The sequence below is a fragment of the Carassius gibelio genome, chromosome B23, assembly GCF_023724105.1.
Source record: "Carassius gibelio isolate Cgi1373 ecotype wild population from Czech Republic chromosome B23, carGib1.2-hapl.c, whole genome shotgun sequence".
NCBI lineage: Eukaryota > Metazoa > Chordata > Actinopteri > Cypriniformes > Cyprinidae > Carassius > Carassius gibelio.
In genome coordinates this window covers 11,082,124-11,096,990 of record NC_068418.1, presented here as the reverse complement: position 1 = coordinate 11,096,990, position 14,867 = coordinate 11,082,124, and the positions used below count along the sequence as shown (strand labels likewise).

At 37.5% G+C, this 14,867-nt stretch overlaps 1 protein-coding gene across 14 annotated transcripts in view; it reads left to right on the top strand.

Moving 5' to 3' along the window:
* LOC128012144 (tensin-2) overlaps positions 1-14,867 on the top strand; it is a 48,245-nt gene that overhangs the window by 8,520 nt on the left and 24,858 nt on the right. For 8 of the 14 annotated variants that reach the window (XM_052595177.1, XM_052595178.1, XM_052595176.1 and 5 more), the window contains exons 2-3: positions 8,635-8,740; positions 9,621-9,658. In XM_052595177.1, coding sequence (XP_052451137.1) covers positions 8,635-8,740; positions 9,621-9,658 — 144 coding nt within the window. Of the gene's footprint in view, positions 1-1,039; positions 1,189-5,339; positions 5,400-8,401; positions 8,468-8,634; positions 8,741-9,620; positions 9,659-14,867 lie in introns of those variants that run through there. The other 6 variants (XM_052595181.1, XM_052595180.1, XM_052595179.1 and 3 more) reach the window with 6 other exon arrangements.

Below are 14,867 nucleotides of genomic sequence, written 5' to 3'. Positions count from 1 at the left end.
GGATGTTTAATATATCAGTCTTAATGTTTTCTGTGTTTTAACTGAACTTGTTTCATGAATGCATTAATCAGTGGCACACATCTCATGGTGTTTGTCTGGGGATTCATTGCTTGAAGCAACATTTAGTTGGCTGTGCGATTCAACAGAGCACATTTCTGTTTATTCTGCTCGTGGACAGATGGACTGCATTCATCACTTAGATTTGTGGCCATTTGTTATAATCATGTAGTGTTTGAAAATGTTTCTTAATTGGCGAAAACAAAACCCAATGAGGAACAAATTTGTCTGCTTCAAAATTAAGTCTGGGATGTTTGATACGAGGCCTAGCTGAAGGTGCTTTATCGTTTTTTTTTTATCGTGTTTGTAACTGGCATCTTTTCAAAAATGTATCAAAAGCGACATTTAGGACGTTTATAAACTCTTGTGAACGCGCCTGCAGATGTAACTCCACAAATGACCAGTTGATGTCGCTATTGTGCTTTCAATAGTACTTTCAAAGTTTTTTTTTTTTTTTTGGCGGACAAATATGCATTACAGTGATTGTCAGTCTAACTTATGGCTAATTATTTATTATTGTAGAGACCGTAATAATACATTTAACATAAAAAAATATACAAAATCTGTCTAATGCATATCAGAAACAAGGTAATGTAGGCTACAACTTAATTCCATAATTAACTAAACTTGTTTTGCATAATTGCTACCTATGTTAATGCCACAGTTTCCTGTTGAATAAAAGAAAACATAATACAATATAACATTATATAAAATGGCATGTAGATTATAGAATTAATTCTTAATTAATAGTTCAAATATAAGTTTCAATATTCAAAGCAAACTGAGCTAAATATTTAAACGCATATGGTTTTGAGAGAGAAAGATATGTTGTAGAACAGCGCTGCATTCATAAAGGCAGGCGCTTCTCATTTGCATTCCATCCAATCAGCTATCGATTCGTCAGGATGCAGCCAATCAGAAAAGTTTGCTTCCAGAAACAACATTCCACAGTGTTCTTTTCCCGCTGTAGCTCCTCCCACTGCCAGACTCTGAGTCTAGTGAGAGCAAAGAAAGGAACTCCATCAGTATTCAGTAGTCGAGTGACACTCTATTGACTCAATGGGAATGTAGCCCATGAAATCTTTAAGGAAACATTTTTTAGCTGGAATATTCTCCAAAAACATGAGCAAGGTAAAGTATTTTCATTCAGTATGGATACATGTCTAGAGACGTCCTGAATGTAAAACAAATGTGCATAAAATGGTTGAAATTAGATGTGACTAGATCTCTTTAATGTATTAAAATACTTTATATTAAATGCTTTTGTATGCATGTCATGCAAGTAATATGTTAGGAGTAACATTAATCTGATATGTAGTTTTCCTCTTTTATGTGTCAGAGCATCCTGGAGGTGAGTGCTTGAGAAAAAAGTGACTTTTGTTTCTGTTTTTAACAGTAAATATGATGCAGTAGTTTTTATCTGAGCATAACAACACACTGTTGTCCCATATGGTAAATAAAAACTCTTGTATAAGATATATAGTGTGCTTTTAAATGGAAAAAGCTGGCATTGGTGCTGCTGTGTCAGTGCCCACGCTTTCCATGTTCACTATCATGGCATGAAACATGTCAGATGGATAACTGCAGCATGAGCGAAGTCTCGTTCTCTCTCTGCCCTACAGAACCACTAATGAAAACCTCATAAAGTCTTAAAAGTTTTATCACTCTGCTAATTAAGTCTGGCAAGAACTAATTCAAAACCAGCGTTTGAGTTTGTATGTTTATTGCGTTATGTCGTCGATGAAAGGAAATGCGTCCCTTGGTTTTCCCCAATCTCTGCCGGGGGTGAAACTGCGCTGAAAACTGGAGCAGAAAGAAAGAGTCATCATATGACTTCACGAGCTGGTAACTAATAGTTACTGCGTCATCACGCATTAAACGCCTCACTAGAGACTACGGCTGTGTCTCAAAACACAGTGAGCTTACTACCCAGACAGCAGTTTGGGGTGGATCGATTAAGACAATCTATTAAACCTGTACTATTAATTTCAATTATATTATTTCTAACAAACTTCAGTAATGTAAAGGAATGCTCTCACAATTCTTTCAACACGGTAGTGGCCAAAATAATAATGATAATAATATGTCGTATTAATTTGTTATTTAAACACATTTTTAAATGAATGTGTCAAATAAAAATAAAAAATGTGTAGCAAACACCAAGCAAGTGTTATTGCTGTTGAATACATATTACAATGGTTTATTGCCAAGGTAATATCATGCATTTTGTATAAGCACTACAGGTACTTCAGCATTATTGTATGTTTTGAAGTATGTACAAAAATATCAGTGTGCTGTTATTATTTTGAGACTAAAGATAAGTCAATATGCAATGCAAAAGAAGACTCTAATCAGAGGATATAATATAATCATCATTTAAAGGATGTTTTTCTGCTGTACAGCTCTGAATACAGCTAAACAGCCATTAAATATGACCACAATTTGGAGAATGTAAGAGAGGCTTTCTTTTTCAGTGGGCTGGTTGCTTGTTATAGCTTAGTAAATATTTGATATGAATTGCCACCTTCATTATAATAACTTCTCTCTCTTTTTCTCTCTCGTGCACGTTCTATGAGCTGTCACTTCATATCGGACCTCGCATGGATTATTTCAGCTTAGTGTATCCACCTGAATACACAAAACGGATGTAATGCAAACCTTATTATACCACACTCGTCTATAAACTGGTCTGCCTGAAGAGAATCATGCTGTTTAACTTATAGCAAAGCCCAGGGAACGAGTTATAGATGAGTAAGAGAGCCGTACAATAGAAGTGCTACCTAGCAACACACTGTAATAATTCTTGCTGTTGATTTTAGCGCAGTAAAAAAGTTGCAAGTAATTACTATGTGATATAAGCTATAATCAGGGGGATTTCTTTACAAGCATATTGAGCCATTTATGTATAGTCATAAAATGAGTGTGGTCACTGATTAGTGTGTTTTACTTGGTTCTTTCTGAAGTTTCAAGTTTCACGTCATATTGAAAAGCTCAATCAAAACCGTCTGTAACCGACCGCCATGGTTAGATTATAGTGTGCGGACGTTTACTGACATGAAGGTTCACGTAAAGGTCACACCGCAGGAATTCCTGATGACTAATCGGACATACGTCGGCGTTATTGTATTTTATCTTTATATTTTGTATCGGACTGCCTTAAAGCCTCTGACTGTCCCTTGGCTTTCTCTTGGGTTATATATAGTAACAACAACAGCGATAACAGTCTGACACTAATGGACTGCTGTGTGATTTAGTGTGTGACGGGCTTACAGGAGGAAGTGCGAATAATAACTCACACAATAGGATGTGCAGATTAGCTCGTAATTTCCTGAGGATGGAGCAGGGCTGTGACCATCATGCATCAATGCATTTGATTTTTGACGACCAGTTCTAGTAGTTGATTGGTTTTTCACTTGATAGTTTGATGTGAATGCTGCGTGTGTTGTGTTTTGGTCATTGTGCATCTGTTTGTTTGTCATGGAGACGTATTTGATTAGTGCAGGAAGTATGCTGACTTCATCACTGGAACAGGCCGCCTCTGTTCTTCCACTGCCTGTCCCACCCTACACACACACACACACTTATAAACACACACTCGTATTCACACACATGGCTCCTTTGCTTTCCCTTTACCACCCCTCAGTGAGGGGAAAGGCCTGTAACACTTTTTTATTCTCCCCAGCTGAGATACTCATTCTTTATTAACCCTAAATGTTTGGTGCATTCAGCAGGATGCTGAGCTGCAGATGTGAATGAGGCCTACAACTGTGATGGAAAGAGATGTGCTTTTACTTTTCAAAGCAGTCATGTATTAAAACATGCATGATGGGACCCATCGAAAAAGGAGTATGACTTGACTAAGGACAATTATTTTTTGACTTTAGATGGAAAGCTATTACTTTACAAACATCTGCAATGTTTTTACAGTACTGTACTAATGCTACAGTAAAAAATATTGGAACATGTATGGAGAAAAATGTTTTTGGCATCGCATTACATGTGTTTATTTTATTTCCAATCAAGTAATATTCTTCTCCGAGCCAAAAGACATGCAAAAAAACATGCATCTTGACAATTTTTGGACATAACCACACCTTGTACAGGTACTCCAAAGACAGCCATCTCAAAACTAGGCCTGATATCCTTCACATATGCCTCAGACAAAATGTTAAATATAGCTGTCCAGTAATCCAGCAGTCTGGTACAAAACTTTTTACTTAAAAATATGTTTAGAAAATATTTTGAAGATTTAAAATGTGAGAAGAAGTAAAAATAAACATTAAATTAAAATAAAATATATAAAACCCCATGTTATTTTATCAAATCATCAAGGCAACATTTCAGATGTTAAATTAGTTTAATTTGGTGTACTAAAATAACTTAAATAAAAATTCATAAAAAATTATGTAGACATTAAAAAAACTACTAAAAATGAAAATTCACTAAACAAAATTAATAAAACATTAACCAAAATTAAAAAATATAAAATTCCAGCTAAAATTACATTACATGACATTTATTATTTTTACTTTATCTTTTTATTTAAACCTTTTTCTTGAAAATGTTATAAATGTTTTTCAATACCATATGAAACAAACATGAATACAAAGAGTACTTTTCTGTCAACTTGGCACATTTTAAGCTAGATTTAAAAGATTTTCATTTATCATTTTCCTGGACACTCTTATATGTCATTGACTCCTGAATGTCAGTCGGTGTTTGTGTTCTTCTCGGGCTTCCATTCATAGTTTGCATTTACTGAGTTGAGTTGGAACACAAAGTTCGGTTCTTTGCAGGATATTGCACACAATGTGAGGATCTGTTAAAGCTGGAGCTATTCATGGAAGAGAAGAGAGTGCAGAGGTTAAGAATCATGGGAAAATTGGTACATGAGTGTGCGTTTCTCCCAAAATACGGACTTGCCTCTCGCTTTCTGTCATTTCTATGTCTGTTTATATCCAGATTGTCTGTTCAATTCCCCTTCTGTTCTTTCTTTTGAGTTTGAAGGGAAGGGTTTTCTGTTTCTGAAAGGCTCTCCTTTTTGCTGGAGAGTCTTGGCATGCTCTTCTGGATAGCTAAAATTAAGTGAACAGTCCCTCCTTGTCTCTGCTCCGTGCCCTGGGGGCCACCCCTACCCACTAGCCTCTCTTGGCACACTGTTGGCCGGGCAGTGAGTTAGTTTGTTGACGGGTGTTGCAGTCACACCTCAGAGAGCACTGGACCTGTGAGACGTGGTCTTGCACACTCCGTTAAAGACGGTGTGATTACTTTGTGCAGGTAATGGAGAGCTGATTATTTCTTCATTTGGGCCCTTGACCCTTGTGGACTTTAGCAGTGGAAAGGTAAGCTTTATAATGTACGTTCTATGTTCACCTAATTGGGGTGCACAGAAAGGTCACTTTTATGCTTAATATAGCTGAACTACTTTTTAAGTGCATTCATGTTAGTTGAAGGACCTCCAACTTTTAGTTGAATATAACTGTAGTACAATTAATTAGACAGAGTGCTGTAGAGCAGTGAATATGTTCAATGGTATACATAAATCAAACAAATGGGACTTTTAAAACAACTTTTGCCAGAGTAATGTATTGTATTTGTATTATCTGAATTTGGGGATTTTTAATTTTTTTCTTTTTCTTTTTTAGAAAATATCACAATATTTGATTAATTGCTTTTTTTCCCTTTTGATTATTTACCAGAATATGTAACAAACATTTTTTACATATATAATTTAATTGTTTTACATTTGAAAAATATCTGCCATTAAATGTATTAAATGCAAAAACAGTTGAAACCAGCATGAATACAGAGTACATCTGGGAGCTTGTCACACGTGTTTTTATTTTCTTTATCGTGGACACTTTTATACGTCATTGAACCCTTGGCTAAAGTTAAGGAAAATGAATAGAGTGAACATGGGAAAAACTAGAAGCTGAAATTAGAAGAAAGAAAGGAAATCCAAGCATTAAGGAGCTGTAAAAGAGAAAGGGAAAAGCAGCTGATGATTTCCATTTGGGTGGGCAAACTGAACTCCTGGAGCGGCCAAACAAATCAGCTTGGTCTGTCTGAGATCTCTGAGAGAGGAATAACACGAGATGATCTGGTGATAGAGGGCTTTCTTAATAACCGTGGATGTTTAAATGGGATGCTTTAATGCATAACGCATAACGTTTGTCATGGGTCACTTTTACAGGGCATTTGCTAACGTCTGAAGCAGCTGATCCTGATGTTTGTTTATAGTGAATGAAAGACTTTCTCTGATTAAACGATTATAGTCAGCTATTAAGATTTCTCAACCTCCTTCTTCACACTGAAGAAGTTTTGTGTCAAAGTACAGTCAAAGAACAAGCAGTTATGAATGAGGAGAGGACAGTCTACAGTGACACCATTAACAAATGTTCCTCTGCTTCTCACTTACTTTTATTCCAGGTTTTACATTGGACATCAAGTGATGTTCCAAAGCTGATACCATTTAAACAATTATTTATTATAACATTTAAAAAAAGTATTTAACATCAAACATGATCACTATTATGAACTATATAGATGCAGAATGCTTATGAAATAAAGCGTATATACAAGGTTTTAGTGCATTTCTATGTGGTTCTGAAAGTGTAGAATATGATGGCTGTTAGGGTGTTGCTATGTGGTTATGATGTTCTGGGTGGTTGCTAGGGTGTCGCTATGTTTTATGATGTTTTGGGTGGTTGCTAGGGTGTTGCTGTGTGTTATGATGTTTTGGGGGTTGCTATGGTGTTGCTGTGTGTTACGATGTTTTGGGTGGTTGCTAGGGTGTTGCTGTGTGTTATGATGTTTTGGGTGGTTGCTAGGGTGTTGTTGTGTGTTACGATGTTTTGGGTGGTTGCTATGGTGTTGCTGTGTGTTATGATGTTTTGGGTGGTTGCTAGGGTGTTGCTGTGTGTTATGATGTTTTGGGTGGTTGCTATGGTGTTGCTGTGTGTTACGATGTTTTGGGTGGTTGCTAGGGTGTTGCTGTGTGTTACGATGTTTTGGGTGGTTGCTATGGTGTTGCTGTGTGTTACGATGTTTTGGGTGGTTGCTAGGGTGTCGCTGTGTGTTACGATGTTTTGGGTTGTTGCTTGGGTGTCGCTGTGTGTTATGATGTTTTGGGTGGTTGCTATGGTGTTGCTGTGTGTTATGATGTTTTGGGTGGTTGCTAGGGTGTTGCTGTGTGTTACGATGTTTTGGGTGGTTGCTAAGGTGTTGCTGTGTGTTACGATGTTTTGGGTGGTTGCTATGGTGTTGCTGTGTGTTACGATGTTTTGGGTGGTTGCTAGGGTGTTGCTGTGTGTTACGATGTTTTGGGTGGTTGCTATGGTGTTGCTGTGTGTTACGATGTTTTGGGTGGTTGCTAGGGTGTTGCTGTGTGTTACGATGTTTTGGGTGGTTGCTAGGGTGTTGCTGTGTGTTATGATGTTTTGGGTGGTTGCTAGGGTGTTGCTGTGTGTTATGATGTTTTGGGTGGTTGCTAGCGTGTTGCTGTGTGTTATGATGTTTTGGGTGGTTGCTAGGGTGTTGCTGTGTGTTATGATGTTTTGGGTGGTTGCTGCACACTGCACATTTTGCATGTCTCCTTTCTCTGACACACCAATTTCAGGTCTTGGAGTCTCTACTAATGAGCTGATGACCTGAATCAGGTGGGTTTGATTAAGGAGACATGCAAAATGCACATTTGGTGCAGTTTTGGTGCAATTTGGGGTAGCTCCAAAACCAGTGTTGGGAACCACTGTTCTAGGTGGTGTTCTATCTTGGCCTTCACAAGTATTGTGTTCTGTAGGAATATATTCACTAGATATTCCCAATATCCCTGAAGACAATGGTTGTGGAGTGAGGAATGGCTGTATGTGATGGTGCTAGCTTGTTGAAGCTGTGGTTATGGCACCTAATGGGCACATGCTGCATTTCTCGCCAGCTGTCCAAACAGGGTCGAGAGAGAGAGAGAGAGAGAGTGGAAAAGAGTGCTAAACCCCTCTACCTCTCTGCCAAATGGAAAAACGCACAACCAAACACAAAGCTGCATTATGCTGCTCTGCTGTGGGACGTCATACAGAGTTAAAACCAAACCAAACCCAGTGTACAAACATGCTGCATGATGAGTTTGTGCAGTCTGTTGTTAGTCTTGAGCCTCATCAGAAGTGATAACATACAAATTTGTATTTGAGGACGATATGTGGCAGTCAGGTATTTCGTAGTCAAGCGCTACACAGTGGGCTTGCTATGTAGAGCTGTTTGTGTGAACCAAAGCGTCTTCATCAAGTTTCTAACCGCAAGATGTGGCACTTTCAGATAAAAGGTTTTGTCGGGTTTTTGTTTTTGTTCTCAGCATTGAAAAATGAGCTGCTGTTCATGGAAAGAGAGACAGAGGCCTGACATCCAGAGGAGAATTCAGGTCAGTGAAGGGAACCGGGAAGAAGAGCGGAACGCAAGAGATTTATTTGGAGAAACAGTGAACTAATGGCAGAATGACAGGATTACAGATGGTGATAGAGAAAGAAGCATGAGTTTAGCGTCAAATACAAAGTCTTTTTTTGAAATGTTGTGTTTTTTCATTTCCAGACGGGGAAGGGCGAGCCCCACGTCTTTAAAGAAAAGACCTTCAAAAAGAAGCGTCAGTGTGGGGTGTGCAGGCAGAACGTGGAGAATTTGGGCTCTTTTTGTCGAGGTGAGTAACATCTGACCATTTCAGCCTTTATCTCAGGTTCTTTTTTTCTGTTTTGTGTTTTTTTTTTTTTTTTTGATGCAAAGGACCCACAAATATGATGTTCCCCTTTTGACATTTTTATTTATAAAAAATGTATCTCTCACAATTTATACCGAAAAGAAGCATGCTACTATAAGGAAAACATGTAAATTATGAAATTAAATAATATAATTTTACTGTACAAAAAAAAGTACTATTTATTTGTATTTCTATTTTTTCACACTAAACCCTAATCCAGTTTTACGGTGTACTTTGACAGCCCTAAAAACATATCTTAAAACATCTTTTCATGCCAATTATGTTATGCTAACTATTAAACTATTAGTAATCGTTTTCAGTAATGGAAATAAAGCTGAAAAACTTTTAATAAAAATGTAATGAATTTATGTTGAAGTAAAAAATGTTGTTAAACTCAAAGGTAAAACTGAATTAATAATTAAAAAAAACATATATATAGAAATATTAAAATGTGAAATATTAAAACATGACATAATTAATAAAAATGAAATGAAAATGTAAAATATAGAAATAAAACATTCAAAATATTAGGAAATGCTACATTTGTATTTATATACTTCTAAAATAACACTATTCCATGGACTTCTAGACTTTTACACTAGACTTTTTTTAATGAATAAATGGTTTTCTAAACTTTTGTTATAATCATAAGAAAAAAAGATTTATAAGAAAGATTTTAGATGCTATTTTAATACTATTCATCCCTGATGCAAACTCCCAAAATTATTAAATTATGTTGCATCTTATAGTTCACTAGGGGGTTCCCTAGTATTCCCTGTATTCCTCCCTGACCAACACATTTCCCTCTCTTTACCGCCCACAGTCTGCAAAACAGCCACTCATAAGAAATGCGAAGCAAAGGTAAGAACATTTTTCCCATTTCTCATCAGGTCATCATAATGAATTTATCAATGCCTCTTTCACTCCCTCTTCAGATTAACATAGGCGTATACAATGGTAGTTTATGTATTTAAAGGCAAGCTCTCTCTGTGTTTCCTGCACTGAAGACCTCCCTGTGTTGGGGTGGCAGTGCTGGCAGCCGCACCCCTGCACCACTAAACTGTAGTGAAAGACTCATTGATAAGACCAATGGGTGCCAGCGCTGGCACACCCATATCAGGCACGGCTCCAGGGGAGCACCCTGGGATCTAGAGTCCCAAGCAACGCTGTAAAGCTTTATTCATAGTTGCTGACCTTGTATAGAGGAACTACTGTGATGCCCAGTGTTATATAACCTTATTCGTCACTACTTGGCACTGGCAAAAGTTTGGTCAATGTGCAAAGAAACAGTGAGTGTTTTAACATGCCACATGGTTATTCAATCAGCGAAATCGCAACCCACTGAAACTCTTTACGACACAGAGAGCATGCAGTTTGTCTAGAGCTGTATCATGCTTGGAGTTGAGCTCACAGGCTGAATAGCTTCATTTTCAGGCATGAGTTCCTATAATGACTAGGTTAAATGATTATGTGCATTTCATGAATCAGGGGTCAGAATCTACATTTTACCAGACAGAATTCACTTAAAAATCTAGTTTGCCATACATATGTATTTTTAATAATAATAAAATAAAAATCTAAAAGTAAGTTGATTAGTTGATTTTCATCGCAGATTGCAAAAATCAATGCAGTTAATTTTAATAGTGTGGTACAACTGCAATTCTGGGCTGGTAACTGAAAGGTTGTAATTTTGAATCCCAAACTGGTATTCAGTTTGATGATTTCTTTTGTTTTTCATAAAAAGTCATAAAATTATTTTCATGAATTATTGAATTTTAAGAATCAAGGCAGAAGCATGATCTAAGTGTAAATGGTGCAGTACAATGGTTATAATTTTCAGTGTATAACCAAAGGTTGTAGGTTTGAATCCCACAGCAGGCTATAACAGTTCAGGGTTAGATCAACTGATAATTTGTCATGATTCATGCATAAACAGACTTTTCTTCAGATATCTGGTAGATTAAATGTTTAGTGCCAGAACCCAAGAGCAGTATGGGGACAGATTGGATATACACTGGCAACCTCTTTTCCCAGACTCCTGCTTTGTAATTTTCCAGGGTACTACACATGTTTTGTTACCCATCTAAAGCATGTTTAAGTTATCTTTTGATTAGTCTAGTTTTATATGTTCAGTGAACCAGGCATGACCATTCATAACCCTTAATGTTGGCTGTGATAGTCATCAGCTTTGTCATAGTGCGGAGTCGCCACCCTCTGTAGAGAACATGACCTTTAAAAAAATAAATACATTTGACCAGCTCTTAGCACCTCACAAGACACACACACACACACACACAAAATTCAAGAACACTTAAGCCCTCTTTGGTCACAGTGCCACGACATCGGTCCAAGTCATGGGTTCAAGGATGGTCCGACAAACTCTTGCTTCATATTAAAGTGCTATTACAAAAATGCTAGACAGCTTTGAGTAAAAAACAAACAAAACCCTGAGCACTCCTGCAACACAAATCTCACATTTTACATGATTACACACTGTGTTTGACCCTAAACAGTGCTTCATTTCAGAGTATAACCTGCAGTTATTTTATTTAGCGCGGCAGAAATCAGTATAAAGCCCTTCTCTGCTGCTCTTTAATATAGAAAATCCACTCAAACACCATTCAGCTGTTTCATGTTGCTCTCTTAAGCTTTCGTTCCCCTTCGTGGGCTCTGTTGCATTATTAGATGTGAATTTTTTTTTTTCACCTCCTCATAGCACTGGCCTTATTGTATTTTACACCAATTAAGAGTTGCACACTTGCTTCATCTGTGAATTGAATGGGAATGTCCATATGTGAAAGCTAACAGTTATGTTAGAAATACAGAAATGTGGACTATAGAAAATAGGAAAATACTTAATAGAGGAAGCACTCTCAGTCAGGAATGGCTAGTTGACTTCAGGAGCCACGAGGGACTTATTAAACTCCTCCTCTAATTGTAGAAGTACCTTATGAAGTACAGTGTGATGACAGATTGAGGTGTGATGTCTGGCCGTATTTGACCTCTTAATGGCAGTTTCTCAATAAACAGTGTTGTAGTTTGTTGCTATAGGGTAAAATAGGGATTGGTCAGGGAAGTCATGCACCTACCAACTTGTTGATTATTCATTTTGTAATTTTTGTTTAATCATGAATATTTCTTAAAAACATCTGTCATGACACAAGCATCTTCTAATGAAATACCATCATACATTTGCCTTGTATGCTTTTTTTGTTTTTTGGTTCCGAACTCCATGAGATGACATTTAAATAACACTCAAATAAAGCCGCCAAAATGACCATATATTGGGAACAATATCACAACAAGTCAACAGATTTGTGAGAAATTAAGATTCACAATGATGGAGACTGGTATTTATATCAATCTACGAGTGATTGAATGGCCTGCACTGATCCGAGTAATATACAAGGAAAAAACTGTTAAATAATACCAATAATTTATTAAAATAAAATAAAGAGAGATTTGATCTATCTCTCTCCAACCAGTCCTTAATATCTCTAGCCTCCCCAGGACAACAGCTGGCAGCAGATGGTGTTTATCTGGACTGACTCATTGCTCTTTTGATTTAAGATAAAATCTGTTTATATCCTTCATTGTTTTTGAGGTGAACTATTCACTTGAGTCATATTGTAGAGATGAGCTGGCTCTGTCTGGTCTGTAACCAATAAAAACATAGTTTAACCACCTCTGTGTGTAGCCTACAGTGACGGTGACCAATAGTTTCAGACCTCACTGTTTTTTTTTTACTTTTACCTACTTACATGGAAATACCACAGCTCTTTTTTCCCAAAATGCATTTCCTGAAAACAAAGCTGAAAGGGAATTAATGTCAGAACCGCCGTCTTTGTTTGTGTGTCTGTCTGGTGTGATACAACCTCGTCCACAACCTTAAACCACAGGAAATAACCTCCAGCCAACTAACAACAATTGACTCCTCTTTAACTTGCTTTAGCATTTAAGATGAACCTTAGCTGTCACTGAGTCAAGCTGACCCTGCATGACATATCACAGTTCAAGAGTCACAATTTGCTGTGGAGGATGTCAGATTTTAGACTAAAGTTAAACTCTATTTTTTAAGACAGTTGCTAGTTGATGCCAGTCTAGAGAACTAATGGTCTGGTAAGTGAAGCTGCTGTGTATGTAGAGCATTCCAGATCCCTCAGTCTTGAGTGTCCATGACCGTTAGCATGCTGTCTTGGCACATAAAGTCAAAACTTGACTGTATTTTTGTTTTTTTCCACCATGCATCCTGTGAGTGGTAGGATCTTATCTATGTGCCAGAGTGGAAAATTCAGTCCGTAGAGAAAAAGAGATGATGGTGGAAAAATATTCAAGGGGCCAGAGAGGGGAAAAAAACGAGAGGAATAGATGGCAGAGTAGACCGTCAGATGGAGGAAGAGTCATTTCCGCCTCTCTTCTGGGCAAAAAGGGATCCTGTTTCCCATGGTGCTGGTGGCTGAAGTGGGATATGAACTGGTATAAAAGAGGGAAGTGAATGGGTGGGCTCTTCCAGTAAATCGTTCATTTCATCACCCCTCTTTATGAGCTCATCAATGCCATGTGTTTCCCAAGCTTCCCTCAGGCCAGAGTGAGTGTGTTTATATATGAATCCAACTATGTGTGTCTCAGCTTTGTCTAAATCCATGTTAGTTTCATTTTGCATCATTTAGAGGTTGGAGTTCTGACTCAGAGGCCTGGATTACATCCGACTCCTAATGTTGGGTAACAAGGAGAGGTATATGCCAAAAAACAGAGCTAAAAGGGTATAAAACCATGAAGGAGTCCACCGTGGATGCAGCCTAGGGCCTTGTCATACCATTTAAGCAAAACATTAGTTTTTCTGTCATCCACTGACTTGCGAGTCTTCTGTTGGAGTTATAACAGTAATTTTGAAGATACGTTTTCTTTATTGAAGAACTAAAACATGACTCCAATAGCAACCTGAAGAGCAAAGGTAGACCTGAGGCTACAGCTGAGGCTACAGCTGAGGGCTACAGGCACATGCTGTTTGAACAGATACACATAGATGATGAGACACACTGATGATTCACTACGCATCCATCTATCTATCTATCTATCTATCTATCTATCTATCTATCTATCTATCTATCTATCTATCTATCTATCTATCTATCTATCTATCTATCTATCTATCTATCATGGTACAAGTGGATAAGCAATGTAGATAGTGTCTTAAATTGAGAGGAGATCCCTGTTAACTGCATACACTTTTACACTGCCTATAGATTAATTCATATTTCTATTCTATATTCTAATTTCTCTATATATTGTTGTTGTACTATTTCTGAGGGAACTAATTAAATTAGTGTTTCTTATTCTCCCAAAAAAAGAAGAAAAGAAAAAGTCAAACTGCCATGAGTTTCCCATTGTATTTTGCCATCCGTGTAATTGACACCATATGGAAACTCTCCGTATGCATAACTTTGAAGTGAAGAAAGATATCTATAACATCAGTACTTTCTCCAATATGTCTTCGTCGTTTGTATTTATAGCGTCCATAAAGGATTGTATAAACACATGAGATCAGAACAACTGCGGCATGTCGTTGTCTGATTACACAAGCCATGCTCGCAGAGGTGGGACTTTTCCATTGCTGACACCTGCTGATTGTGCTCTGTTAATTGTTAGGTTTGTTTTCATTCGGAGGGAATGTATTTACTTCTGTTTATTCCTATTTTATCTTTTTGATTGGTTGTGTCATGTGTGACTCTTGCTTAGTTTGGCAGTGAGACCATAGAAGGGGTGAAATAATACTGAAGCTCCTGTTAGAGAGACGGAAGGAGAAAGACAGAGAGTTAATTAGAGGATGATTACAGCTCTGGTCTGTGTGGACACATGTTGTCTGCTGGAGTTTGGAGAACATCTCAGTTATGGATCTCCATGTAGGGGAATCAATCCAAATAAAAAGATGTAATCACGTTGTGTGAAAGCAGACCTGTGTGTATTCCCAGCCTCTCCTGCGGGATCTAGTCAAAGCTGTGTGTGTGTTAACATGCTCACAGCTGCTCGAGGCTTGAGAGCATGTTAACACACACTAATTCACAGAGAA